This window comes from Trichosurus vulpecula, chromosome 3 (genome assembly GCF_011100635.1).
Source record: "Trichosurus vulpecula isolate mTriVul1 chromosome 3, mTriVul1.pri, whole genome shotgun sequence".
Classification (NCBI taxonomy): domain Eukaryota; kingdom Metazoa; phylum Chordata; class Mammalia; order Diprotodontia; family Phalangeridae; genus Trichosurus; species Trichosurus vulpecula.
In genome coordinates, this window is record NC_050575.1 from 225123023 (window position 1) to 225137043 (window position 14021).

A 14021-nucleotide genomic window follows, 5' to 3' on the forward strand; every position below is an offset into this window, starting at 1 on the left:
CAAACAGAGCTGGAGAAGGCAGAGCAGCCTAGAGGCAGCACAAACATTGAGGAGATCTATTCCCATTATTTACTATGAGGTGGGGCCACGTTAACTTCCAATGGAAAATTGAAGGTATAGAGGCCCACATTTGATCATTTCTTTTAAGACTCGACACTGGACACTGACCTCCAGTCATTGCTACCTGAACCATCACTGGACTATCACCAAAACATCTTCATTCAGCATCTGACACCTTTCTTTGGGCCCTCCATTTGGTGCTCTTCCAGAAAAACTACAAAGGTCCAGGGCTCTGCTCCCATGGGCTGACGGAGAGTATAAAGCCACAAAGCTTCTCTTTCATAATTAACCTGCGGCAAGATTCATGGGGAAAGTGGGAATCTAAAAACTCCGATAGCCCCCATAAAAATGACCTGTCACTCTTCTTATCTCCCGGGGCTCTCATCCCTTATGGCACTAAGCACATGCTGCCCCAGGTACAGTATTGCGGTCCACACCTTACCTTTGTAACCCAGCTCTTGAGTAAGCCTAGCGTCGGTGACGTGGAATCCGACGCCTCCCGACCACGTGGCTGAGGTAGCCTCCTTTGATTGGCTGCCTTGGTCTTTAAAATCCGCGGCTCGCTCTCTTTCAGTGATCGGCTTGATCTCTCCTTCAACCCTGCGCATCGGCCTCACGAACAGCCTTGGAAGCTCTCCCTCATTTACCCCTGCCTCCCCTCTCCCCATTCTGAGAAATGAGCCTGGGGATGTTTGTTTCTACTTTGTGTTATTTGAACTCAGTTTCCGTCTGAAGGTGAACACAGCAGCTAAGAGGATTGCCTAAGGACCTTGGAAAAGAAGGTGAACCGGCAGGCGCAACACCTTTCCCCCCTTCCAACACACGTACACACACGCACGCGCGCTTAGGTAAGGGAGCTTCATGGTGGGAGAACTGAGCACGCCCAACGATGGATTGCGTCTTCCCTGCCCCCAGTAGTAACTCCAGGAGGGCAGTTCAGGAAGGCCTTCGTGTCTCCTGGTCCTCAGCTGCTCAACCAGGAAGAAGTCTGTGGTGAGGGAGGGCTAAAGTTCTTTTAGTGCATAGCTGAGGTCTCTGAGCCATTCCACTTCCCTGGGCAACGAGCAAAAGCCACCAGAAAACCCAAGGGAGGATTGTTGTTTTGTCTCTCTCTCTGCTGGTGCTGGATCAGAAGGCCTGAGCCAAGCTAGTCATTTGACTTGAAGTTACAAAATTCCTTTAAACTCCTCCAAAGTCTCCAGTTGTCAATCACAATCACCAAAACACATTTAAGGACTCTACTCCAACAGAACCTCACAGGACCTGTTTTGGGATTGAGGTGACAAGACTTCCCACAGCTCCCATGTTGCTTCCGATTGGCATTAACATAATCTTAGGGAGATAAGAACCAAAGGGCTAGGTGGAGTTGGCACGTGCCAATTTTTGTTTTATGTTCTGCCGTTATTGAGCATATCTTTCAGCAATGGAATCATTGGTTATTTGGCATTCTGGCACTGTGGTAGACACTGAGTATATGAAACCAAAAATGAATAGTCCTTGCCCTCAGAGAGCTTAGATTCTATTGGGAGAATGTAGTCTCTACACAACTAAGTATAATAGAACTAGAACTAGTGTTGGTGGAGAGTCTGATAGCAGATGGCCGGGAGAAGGCATCCCTGTTCAACTTACTGTTCTACAATCCTCTGGAGTTGTTACTGTGTTTCTATTTTCTCTGCTGAGGGGAAATGATCTTTGGATTACAAAAGAGACAAAAATGTCTAAGAAGCATCTGATGTAATGGGAAGATAGTAGAAAGTACCTAATTGCCTTTGGTTTCAAGGCAGCAGACCAGGAGGCAGCTAAGTGTTGGAGTCAGGAAGGCGGGGTCCAGCAGCCTCCAAGGCTAGAGGAGCACTTGACTTGGAATCAGAAAGTTCAAATCCTGCTGAGCTGTGTGACCCTGGGCAAGTCACTTAATCTTTCTCAATCTCTCTGTAAAATGGGCATATTAATAGCACCTCCCTATCAGGGTCGTTGTGAAGATAAGCTGAGATGCCATTTGTAAAGTGCTTTGAAAAACTTAAATCTCCATATACATGCTAATTATTATTGTTGTTATTGCAGGGTACTGAAAGACCAAGGAAAATGAGAGACATACAGTTAGAATAGAGAAGGTCAAATGCTGTAACTGATTTTATGAAAACAGAAGAGCATAGAACCTGCAAATTATAAGCCAGCAAACTTGACTTCAGACCAAAACTTATGTTTTCATCAAATTTCTCCTACTCTTTAAAGGGAGAAAGCAGTCCACCATTTGGGGTAAAGGAAGTGGGAACACATGCCAACAGTGTGGCACAAAGTTTAAAAATGTTACCCTTTCAAATGTAGATATGCATATGCCTCTTCTTTGCCAAGTATGGTTTGTAACTGAGTTGTTAAGACCAGAGTGTTTTCAGAAAGAGACTTAAAGAGCCTTCCTAAAATGAGGATATTCCTTTAAAAGCTACCTGCCACACGAAAGTGAATCATAGAATGAGAATTACAGAATTTTAGAGTTAGAAAGGCCCTTGGTGGCAAATCCATACATGGAAGAAATACTGCAATTCTAACTAACATATAGCCCAAACTCTGAAAACTTCCAAGGAAAGGAAAGCCATTCTCTCTCATTCTCTCTCTTTCTCTCTTTCTCTCTTTCCGTCTCTCTCTCTCCCTCTCTCTCTCTTTCCATCTCTCTCTCTCTCTTTCTCTCTCTCTCTCTCTCTTTCTCTCTCTCTCTCTCTCTTTCTCTCTCTCTCTCTCTTTCTCTCTCTCCCCGCCTCCCCCCCCCGGCTCCCCCCATCTCTCTGTTCTGGTGAGGCAGTCAGGGTTAAATGACTTGCTCAGGGTCACACAGCTAGTAAGTGTCAGGTGTCTGAGACCAGATTTGAATTCAGGTCTGCTTGACTTCAGGGCAGGTGCTCTATCCACTGTGCCACCTAGCTGCCCCAAAGCCATTGTCTCTTAAGGCAACCCATTCCACTTCTGGACAGCTCCAATTGTTAGGGTAGCTAGGTGGAACAGTGGTTAGAGCACTGGGCCTAGAGTCAGGAAGATCTGAGTTCAATTCTGGCTTCAGACACTTATGTGATCCTGGCCAAGTCACTTAATCCTGTTTGCCTCAGTTCCTCATCTGTAAAATGAGGACACAGTGGAGAGGGAAATGATAAACCACTCCAGTATCTTTGCCAAGAAAACCACATAGAGTCGGACACGACTGAACAACAATTGTTAGGTTGTTTTTCTTCACATCAAGTCTAAATTGGCCTCTTTGCAACTTATATCCATTTCTCCTGGCCCTGCCGTATAGGACCAGAAAGAAGTGACAACCATTTAAATGATGAATCCTCTAGTCTTCTCTTGTTCAGACTATTTACATTCTCAGTTCTTTCAAATGATCCTCAGGTGACATGGAAATAAGGTCCTGGTTACCCTCCTTTGGATACTTTCCAGCTTATCAATGTCCTTCATAAACTGGCACCCAGAGCTCAACTCAGTACTCCAGATGAGGCCCAATGAAAGTAGAAAATAGTGAAACCATCACCCCCTTATTCCTAGAACCCCTGCGTCTTTGAATACAGCCAGGGATCAAATTCACTCTTTCTGACTGTTACATCACAGTGCTGCCTTGTATTGAGCTGTGGTTCACTAAAACTTACCTGCTTCAGACAGTCTACTGACTAATCATAGATTACCCATTCTTATACTTGTGAAGATTTGTTTTCACTCAAGTGTAATATTTAACAATCATCTCTACTGCATTTTCTCTTACAAGTTTATTAAAATGCTGTAGTTTGTCAAGCTCTTATGGGATCTCTGCTCTCTTATCCAGTGTATTAGCTATCCTCCCAGCTTTGTATCAAAGTGCTTTAATGGCAGAAAGTTTTGGTGACCAGTGGGAAGCATAGAAGCGTAGATTTAGAGTTGGAAGGGGCCTCCAAGGCTATCTAGTTCAACACTTTCCTTTTATAAGTGAGGAAACTAAAACCCAAGGAGTATGAGTTATTTACGCACCTAGTGTGCGTCAGGGGCAGGATTTGAACTGAGGTCCCCGACTCCAAAATTAGTGCTCTTTCCACAATAGTGAAAAAGGAAAGCTCAACAATGAAAATTTGTCTTGTATTCTCCTAGCATGGAGTAAGCAAGAAAGATGACATATCTGGCAGATATCAGGAGCTTGTCTTAGAAGGTATGGCCTTATGTCAGATTCATAAGTAACTAATTTTGCTCTTTAAGTGAGAATACAAAATTATACTTCTATGTATAATAGCACAAAGTACTTTGGATAGTAGATATATATTTTATGGATTTTTCCTTGAGTATCTTTGGGTACATGCATATATAATTTTCTCTGCTTGAGTGCCCAAGGCAAGCACTTTATTTGCCTCACCCTTGTGCCACTGACTATGTTGGAACAGGTATTCCACTCCAGGCTCTATCATAGCTTTCATGAAACCATCTAATGACCTCGTATTGACTCACCAAGCAACCTTCTGATGACTAATATGATTTCCCAAATTACCTTGATACTGAGAAGAGGAAAACTTGGAAAGTGCTTATGAGCATCTGGTCGTTGGAATATAGTATAATAGGAATATCATAGAATCATAGATCTAAAGTGGGAAGAAACTTCAAATACCAAGTCCAACCTCCTCACTATGCATGTGGGTGGCACCATGGACAGACGTTGGACATGGAGTCAGGAAGACCTCAGTTTGAATCCTGCCCAAGATACCTGCTAGCTGTGTGACTCAGCCTCAGTGTCCTCATCTGTAAAAAGGTGTGTTGGTAAGCAAAATGGACTCTTAGCACTCAGTTCAACCAAATGCCCTTGAAGAGTTTGGCTTTTGTTTCCTTTGATTAATTCAGTGTATTTCACTGAGTCTTACTAGGTGCTAAGCCCTAGGCCCAAACCCCTATTAGGTGCCAAGCCTATGTGGGTGTGAAGCTCCCAGGGTACTAAGGGGAGGGGCTAACTCAAGAGCCAATCATAGGAGCCTAAGTTCTAGTCATTCAGATGACATTTGATGACATCTGAAATGGTATAAGAAGAGAAGACAGAGCTATTTGCTCAGGGGCTCTCACTCTTGGTGGCACGCTGATGCAGAGACTCCGGGCAGCTGTAGCTAAGAGCCCTCCAGCTCGTAAACCCGGATGCTGGGACTTTGTTAAACTCTGGTAACTATGTATTGGGACTTGAATCAGACAAGGTCTGTCTGTCGATGTTTGTACTTTCTTTGTATTTTGCTTTGAAGTTCAGGGTGCTGGCTTTTTCCCCTGAACTAAGTGAGTGATATTTGTATGCTGGATTAAAATAAGCTTGTTAACCCCTTAACGTTGCTTTCCTTAGTAAAGCAGATCAAAAGAATCTGGGCTTTGGCAGTGTTCTTGTTGTTGGGCTTGTGTTGGTCTTTCACCCCCACAACAGCTGCTAGCCGGATTGTTGAAACAAAAGGGGATAATGACACCTACTCCCAGGATTTTTATGAAGACAACAAATATAAAGAAGTGCTAAATAAATGTTAGCTACTATTATTGTCCCCCATGCCTGGGATGCTCTCTTTCCTCATCTCCTTCTCCTGGGCTTTTCTGGCTTCCTTCAAATCCCATCAAACATACCACCTTCTCAAAGAAGTCTTTCCTAATCCCCTTTAAGGCTAATTCCTTTCCTCTGTTTATTATCTCCAATTTATCCTGTTTCTATCTTGTTTGTACATGGTTGTTTGCATGTTGTCTTCCCCATTAGACTATGAACACCCTGAGAGCAGAGACTGTCTTTTGCCTTCCTGTGCATTCCCAGGTCTTACTATCATGCCTAGAGCAAAGTAAGAGCTTAATAAATGTTTGTCGACTTATGGATGAGGAAACTGAGGCTCAAGTAGCTTAAATAGCTTACTCAAAGTCATACAGACAGCTCGAAGCAGAGTTTGAGCCTGAGATTTGAACTCCAGAGTATGAGAACTCCAGAGTTAGTGATCTTTCTACTGTATCTGGTATTACAGTGACATCTAGGCTCAGACCAAGGGGTTGTCATAAGGTCCTCATAGAATTTCAAGTTGGGAGGACCTTTAGAGATTACCTAGATTTATCACATCATTTTTATGTTTCTAGAAACTGAAGCTCAAACCTGGGAAGGGATATCAAATAGCAGAGCCAGGATTCCAACCCAGGTCCTTGGAATCCAAATCCTATGCTCTCCCAAACATTGTTTTGCCTTCATAAACTAATGCATTGGCATTGGCTTTTGTTCCTTTTGAATCAGTATGTTCCTCAGAGCCCAATCACTTCTGGGTAAGCTGACAAAACCAGGTTTCTGAATGTGGAAACAAGAAGATCTTCAGTGGACCAATGGTGATCTCACCCAGGAACAAGTACCCCATAAGGCCAAACCTGATGAGCTGACACTCAATGCTCTCTTCTTTTATTTTTAACAATAATTTATGTAATTAACTTTAAACATCAAAAAAACTAAAAACTGTACAATTTTAACATTAGAAACATCCTTAATGTGGTTATATTAGTTAGTTTCATCATTACTTTTGTCAATCTTTCCTACATCTTTTTTAAAAACATTTTTTTGGAATCAGTGGTGTTTTGTCTTATCAGGCCTGGTAGGCACAAAGAAATATATCTTAAAACTGTAATCCAAATACCCACCACTTCAAAAGCCATTTGTTCTCTCCCCACGTCCTCACACTGCCCCCCCCCCCACGATGATTTATTAAGTTGTTCTCAATCAAGCACCTAACTGCCACAAATTCACAAGTTTGGAATTCCAGGTTCCACTTGTGGATAGAATTGGGACAGAATCCCACTGTGGTCAAAATGCCCTGATTTTTAGCTCAGATTATCTTCTACAAGGGTGAAATCCTTGCACATTACGGTTCTGTCTTTGACCAAAACCACTTTCTCCTACAGATGGACCACCTGATCTGGGCAGTCTACATCCTCCCTTAAGTACTTCTACATGTGTTTCTCTCTCCTTCTTCTGTCTACAGTTTTCCCTTCCTGTTTTTCCCAGCTTCAGTAATCTTTCTCTTGATTTTCCCTCCTCTCTCCTTCCACTTTCTGCCTTTTTTTGCTAATTGGCCATAAGAACTGAAATCAATTTCCATTATTCACCATCATAATTGAATAGGTTATTTCCTGTTTTAATTTTAAAAGTGAACAAACAGAAATATCTATAGTCATATGAAAAAATGCCCTAAATCACTATTGATTAGAGAAATGCAAATCAAAACAACTCTTAGGTACTATATCTCACCTGTCAGATTGGCTAACATAACAAAACAGGAAAATCACAAATGCTGGAGAAGATGTGGGAAAATAGGAACACTGTTATGTTGTTGGTGGAGTCGTGAAGTGATCCAACCATTCTGGAGAACAGTTTGGAACTATGACCAAAGGGCTACAAAAATGTGCATACCCTTTTACCCAGCAATACCACTTCTAGGGCTGTATCTCAAAGAGATCATACAAGTAGGAAAGGGACTCATGTACAAAAATATTTATAGCAGTTCTTTTTGTGGTGGCAAAGAATTGGAAATCAAGGGGATGCCTATCAATTGGAAAATGGCTAAACAAGTTGTGGTATATGAATGTAAAATGCTACTGGGCTATAAGAAATGAGAAGCAGATGGACTTCATAATAACCTGGAATGACTTACCTGAATAACCTGGAAATATCTGATGCTGAGTGAGGGGAGCAGAACCAAGAGAACATTATACATGATTACAGACACACCGTATCTGTGATGACTAACTTTGATAGACTTGGCTCTTCTCAGCAATACAAGGTTCAAAGACAGCTCCAAAAGACTCATGATGGAAAAAACTATCCACATCCAGAGAAAGAATAACAGAGTCTGAATGCAGATTGAGGCAAACTATTTGCTCTCTCTCTTTTTTTTACTTCTTTTTTGGTTTTGTTTCTTCTTTCTCATGATTCATTCCATTGGTTATTATTCTTTACAACTTGACTACTGTGTAACTAGGTTTAATGTGAAGGTATATGTAGAACCTATATTGGATTACATGCCTTCTTGGAGAGGGGATAGGAGAGGGAGGGGGAGAAAATTTGGAACTCAAAAACTTGTGGAACTGAGTGTTGTAAGCTAAAAATAAAAAATATTTTCAAAAGTGACTGTGCTTTTTCTTTAATAGCCCTGAGTTGCCTTTTTTTTTCTTCCTGAGACAGTGACCTTCTATCTTTCTATACCAATGGTTCTTAACCTTTCTTCTGTGTCATATATTGACCCCTTCTCAGAATAACATTTTTAAGTAATTGAAGGAAATGCTAAATTTCAGTTAGAGGTTAATTTTTAAAAGTTGGGATTTTTTTCCTATCCAAATTCATAGACCTAAAATATATTTACAGACCCCAAGTTTGTGCATCCCAGGTTAAGAACCCTAGCTCTATTTTTTTTTAATTTCTCAGCTTTGCCCAATCCCAACTAATGCTGTGATGTCCTGCTGCCAGAAGGAGAGACATGGGATTAATGACTTGGGTGATGTGCTACACCAAGTCTCCTCCAGGGCTTCCTGAATTCCATCCCCTTCAGGATCAACATCCTAAAAGTCTCACCCCTTGTGCTTTGTATGTATAAGCAACTTAGTGTTGAAATCTCCCACCAGCACTATTAAACCCCAATAGCTTGGTTTCTCTCTGCACTCTCCTAAACCATTGAGTTTAGTTCCCAAAAGAAACTAGTTAGATGACAGACTGCAGAGTGCACAGAGCATTAAAGATCTGCTAGTACAGAATGACAGGCAATTGACCTTCAGTCAAGACCTTTTATAAATAAAGAATGTGCGTGCAGAAAGAGAGATAAAGGCACCAGTAACTTGTGAAGGAGAAGGGCCAGATAAAGAGAGAGAAGCAAGGGGGGGGGGGGCAGGAAGACAGAGCTGGGAAGGGTTCTCATAGGGGAAGGAAAGAAAGGGAGAAAAAGAGAGGGTGAGAGGCTGAAAAAGCTCTTTCCAGTTCATTTCTCCTTCCTCTAATCGTATCGTCATTGTTGTTACTCATCAGGACAGCAGCAATACATTCTCTCCCCTGCCATGGATATGATCTTTGGCAAGAACACGAAGGAACAGCCAGAGCCTTTGAGAGCCAAAATTAGAGGTAAGAAATGATAGATATGGTGGAAAACTTGGGCTGTCTCAGATGGATGAAACCTTTGGGCAAACTGAGGATAAGGAAGTCTGAGGAAGACTAGGCTAGAAACATGCTCGCAAACTCATATACATGCATAAAACCCTCCTATACGTGTACCTGCATGTATAAATATATTTATTTATCCAAATATATACTTTCACATATTTATATATAATTCATATGCTCATATACATCTACTCATTCTTCTTGAAGGTGAACACCCCCTACTAGACTTCATGCTTTATTCCCTTCATCCTTTAGCACAGCACTGAGCATAGTAGGCACTTAACAGACAGATTGAGTTTAGTTCAGGCCTTTTTTTATGATCTCTCTAGTTGCTGCCACTTTTATTGTATGTCCCTTAGGCTGTTGGGGAAAGTAACTAATTCTAAATTTTCGGACAGGTACCTAAGTAGGACAGTGTCACTCAAACCTGGGAAGCAGCAGCATGATTATATCCAATGATGAGAATAGCTCGTGTTGTTCAGCTCCAGAGCACGAGGGAGACAGAGAGGTTTTGGTCCTCTGCATGTGGCATGGTAGCAATTGGCTTGATTGTCATTCCTAAAAGCAGTGGTACCAGTGAGGAACATAATGAAAGAAGGACTGGCTTGTAACTAGTGTTTGGAGATTGGAGAATCTTCTTTCAAAATAAGATAGATCAGGGCTGCCTATGTGATCTTGGGAAATTAATAATAATAATAATAATAGCATGTTAGGGTTTGCAAAATGCTTTACATTCAGTAGAGTCAAACTCAAATAGAGGATGAGGTTCCCATAGTAACTTAGAAAACCAGAAATTAACATTATGTTGTATTGTATTTTTATTTATTTTGTTAACCATTTCCTAATTATTTTAATCTGGTTTAGCTAGAATCCATAGTTTTGCCTGAGCATGCCTTACAAATATTATTTATTCGATCCTTACAACAACCCTGTGAGATAGGTGCTATTATTATTCTTACTTTATATATAATGAAACTGAGGCTGAGACATGTTTAAGTGATTTGTCTAGGATCACATAAGTAATACTGACAGTTTTTATTTTTAAAGATGTCTAAGGAGATTCTAGTAAGTGCCAGAGGCAGGATTTGAACTCAGGTTTTCCTTTGTCCAAGTCCATCATTCTTTTCACTCTGCCACCTGACTACCAATCATCTAACATCTCTAGGCCTTACTTTCCTCATCGGTAAAGTGGAAGGGGCTGAACTAGATAACATTTAAGTTTCTTCCGAGCTCTAACTCTATAATCCTATGATCTCTAATCAATTATCTTTCAACAATAAGAATAGAGTGTGGTAATTAATCCTTCTTAATTTTATTTTATGCCTCTCAGTAGAGGCATAAAAATTGTTTTAGAAAACCAACCTTGGGGTGCAGAACAGGCTTAATTTTGATGTCCTAACAGTCCCTAGTGAAAAACTAGTATCCACCTAGTAAACGCTCATTTCTAGTGTTTTGTATTTTACATATTCAGGGCTGTGTGATTTCTGTTCATGTTATACTTCTTTCAGTGGCTCAGTTCTAATTTCAAAAATGAAAGTAAAATATTTTTTCTGTCTGTAGGTGAGCTGCCAACTTGGCTTCATGGGACTCTCCTACGGAATGGCCCTGGCATGCACACCATTGGGGAGACTACATATAATCATTGGTTTGATGGTTTGGCCTTGTTGCATAGCTTTACCATTCAAAAAGGTAAGACCAGCAAATCATTTTGGAAAGTAGACATAGCTATTTGCTTAAGAGTTAATGTCAATAATTCAGTTTAATAAACACTTGTTAATTACCTAATACATACAAGTCACTGTGCTAAGTGCCTAGAATGCAAAGATGAAAAACAGCACAGTCCTTGACCTTCAAGGAATTTCCAATTTCATGGTAGTGGTGGCAGGGAGGGGATATAACATGTATGAAAATTGGAAGAATACAAGGGAGCCAGTGATGGGGAAAAAGTCAGAAAAAATTATCTGGGAAAATCTGAAGAGGGAGAGAATCCTTTCACATGGGGCTATGGAGAAGGCTTCCCAGAGAATGTGGCACCTGAGCTTGATCTTAAAGGAAAGAAGAAGTGAAGAGGGGAGTGCATTCCAGGAACGAGAGACAAATTGCCCAAATACAGAGAGGAAGATGGAATGTCCGAGTTCAGAGAATAGCCAGTTTAATCAGTTAGACTAGAATGCAGAGTGTGAGAAGAGAAATAATGTGAAACAAAGTTGGAAAGGTGAGGTGGAGCCAGATGACTGAGAGCCTGAAATACCAGGCTAAGGAGTTTGTATGTTATTCTAGAGATGATAATGACTCACCAGGAGTGACGTAGTCAGTCATGTGCATTATTAGGTTCTCTTCTCCCAAGAGCCTGAAGGAGGTGAAGGGGAAAGTCTTCTTTCCCTCTGCAGCTATGAATTTTTGCCTTTTTTTTTGTTAGCTACCTACAGTACAAGTACCTATAGTCTTGGACAGCTGAGGTGCAGAATCACAGATCTAGAAAGCTCTCACAAACTCATAGACTTTTATTAAGTTGGAAGGGACCTCGAAGGGCATTGGGCTAGAGTCCAGAGAGAACACTGGGCTAGAGTCCAGTCCTCTGAGTAAAGACTGAATCACATCTACAAGAACCTGGACAGGTGTCCATCCAGTCACTATTTGAACACATCACTCACTCTGCACAGCTTTATATAGTTTCTTTCTTACTATTCTTGTCCCGATGCTAACCCAATCTTCCAATTAAGTCTCCTTTAGGATAAATATTCCTAGTTTCTTAACCAGATCCTAGTGTCCAGTCTCCCTCCAACCTAGTTACTTCTGAGCCACTTAATATATATTTCTGCCTTTGCTAAGTAGAAGCTGTTGTCTCTGTCCGATAAATAGGTGCACCCAAGGGTAATTTGAGTTTAGTAAAAGCCAGTGTCCAAAACATGACCTCTAATCCAAATCAGCAACATTTAACAAGTATCTGCTACATATTAGGTCTTAGACAATGGGAGTATAGAGACAAGAAGAAATACAAGTACTGCCTCAAAAAATTTCCTTTCTCAATATTGAGCTTTGAATTCTGAAGGGAACATGGTCATGAGGGGAAAGTGACCACCACCCAGAATAAAAGGAAAATAAATGTCTTATTCCTGGTCCTTAGCTATCTCAAAGAAGCCTCTCTTTCTGATGTGGGAGTCACAAGCTAACTTTAAAAATAAAAAAAAAAACCCAAAAAACAAAAACCCACTTCCTGGCTTAGGTGAAAGGACTGTTTTCATTAATCCAAAGTTTGGCCAGAGACTGTGAAAGTAAATGCCATAACTTATTTGTTTATTCCCTGCCCTTCAAAAGGCACACATTTAATTATGCTGAATAATGAGCAAGAGAGGAGAATTCTGGAGTCTCTTCTCTTTAATCTTGTTCTGTAGTGTCAAGATGTATGGTGGCCCATCTGTGAGGAATTCCAGAGACATGTTTTCTCTGAGCCCTCAAGTTCACTGCACTCACAGCTTAGTCATTTATAAGAAGAGGTTGGCATGTTTACAACCCAACTGGATTTTATGTTTACATTTTGGGACAAACTGAATTCATTGTTTGGCAAAAGACCAGATCAGAGGCCCAAGGTATCTAATGAATGTATTATTGACAGAAACTCTCAGTATGTATAGATGTTTCATTTTCTTTTTCATCTCTTAACGACTTTTATTTGTCAGGATCATCATTTTATGGAATGCAAATGACAAAGGTGAAATTACTTAATCCCATTTTATGCCAAATTAAACCCTTAACATAACTTTCATGAGCAAAATCAAAGCACAAAGATATTACTCAGAGAAAGCTTCAAAGTAGATTTTATTTATACGTTTGTTCACATGGCCATGAAATTGTTGACAGTCCCTTGGAGGCAGCTGTGGTACAGTGAAAAGAACACTGGTTTTGGAGTCAGCCAACCTGGCTTTGCTTCCTAGATCTCCTGCTTTCTACCAGTATGGCCTTGGGCAAGTAGATACCCTCTCTTGGCTTCAATTTCCTCTTCTGTAAAGTGAAGAGGTTGGACCAGATGACCTCTAAGAACCAGTCTAGCTATGAATCTTTTATCCAATGATCCTTTCCAGGTTTCCACATTTATTTTTTTCCTGTGATATTTTTATTAGTATAATTTGTTTTTACACTATGCAAATATTTCCCTTCACCCTTCTCTCTGCCCTCCCAGAAAGCTATTCCTTACAACAGAATTTTTAAAAATTGAACTAAACCAATCAACACATGGGAAAAATATGCTGTTATATATAATATTTCAAGCCCATGAACCCCCACATCTGCCATTGAGCAAGGGGGAGGTATCCTTTCATCTCTTCTTTGGAGCCAAGCTTATTTTTTTATACCTTTGAAACATTGTTTTGTTTTTGATATTTTAGTCACTATGTATGTTTCTCTCCCTCTGCCTCTTCTCTCCCTCTATATCTATCTATTCATGTTTTTCTAAGCTGCTCTGTGTATATCATGTTCATCAATTCTTAAAGCATAGTAATATTCCATTAACACAAGTTTGTTTAGCCATACCCCAACTGAAGGGCATTCACTTTGTTTCCAGTTATTTGCTATCACAAAAGTGCTGCTGTAAATATTTTGATGTACATGGAATTCTTTTTGTCAAGGATCTTCTCTCTAGGTGATACATGTTTTGCACTGGTGATTTATATGTCTAAACGTTTAAGGACATTTATGGGGACATAGGGATGTTGAAGGAATTGTACAGACAGGTGCTTTGTAGAGATCACTGGTCAAATTCACCAAGCAGCCAATATATTTGATAGTAACACTTTAAGGATTTCTGTCTATGGGAATATGTGTA

The 14021-nt window shown here is 40.6% G+C and overlaps 1 protein-coding gene across 2 annotated transcripts in view; it reads left to right on the forward strand.

Annotated features, from left to right (window-relative positions):
* The window catches only part of BCO1 (beta-carotene oxygenase 1), a 172801-nt gene that overhangs the window by 119784 nt on the left and 38996 nt on the right, over positions 1–14021 (forward strand). The window contains exons 1-3 of one of the 2 annotated variants that reach the window (XM_036752322.1): positions 8486–8632; positions 9068–9160; positions 10760–10888. In XM_036752322.1, coding sequence (XP_036608217.1) covers positions 9097–9160; positions 10760–10888 — 193 coding nt within the window. In that variant the 5' untranslated portion in view covers positions 8486–8632; positions 9068–9096. Of the gene's footprint in view, positions 1–8485; positions 8633–9067; positions 9161–10759; positions 10889–14021 lie in introns of those variants that run through there. The other variant, XM_036752323.1, reaches the window with a different exon arrangement.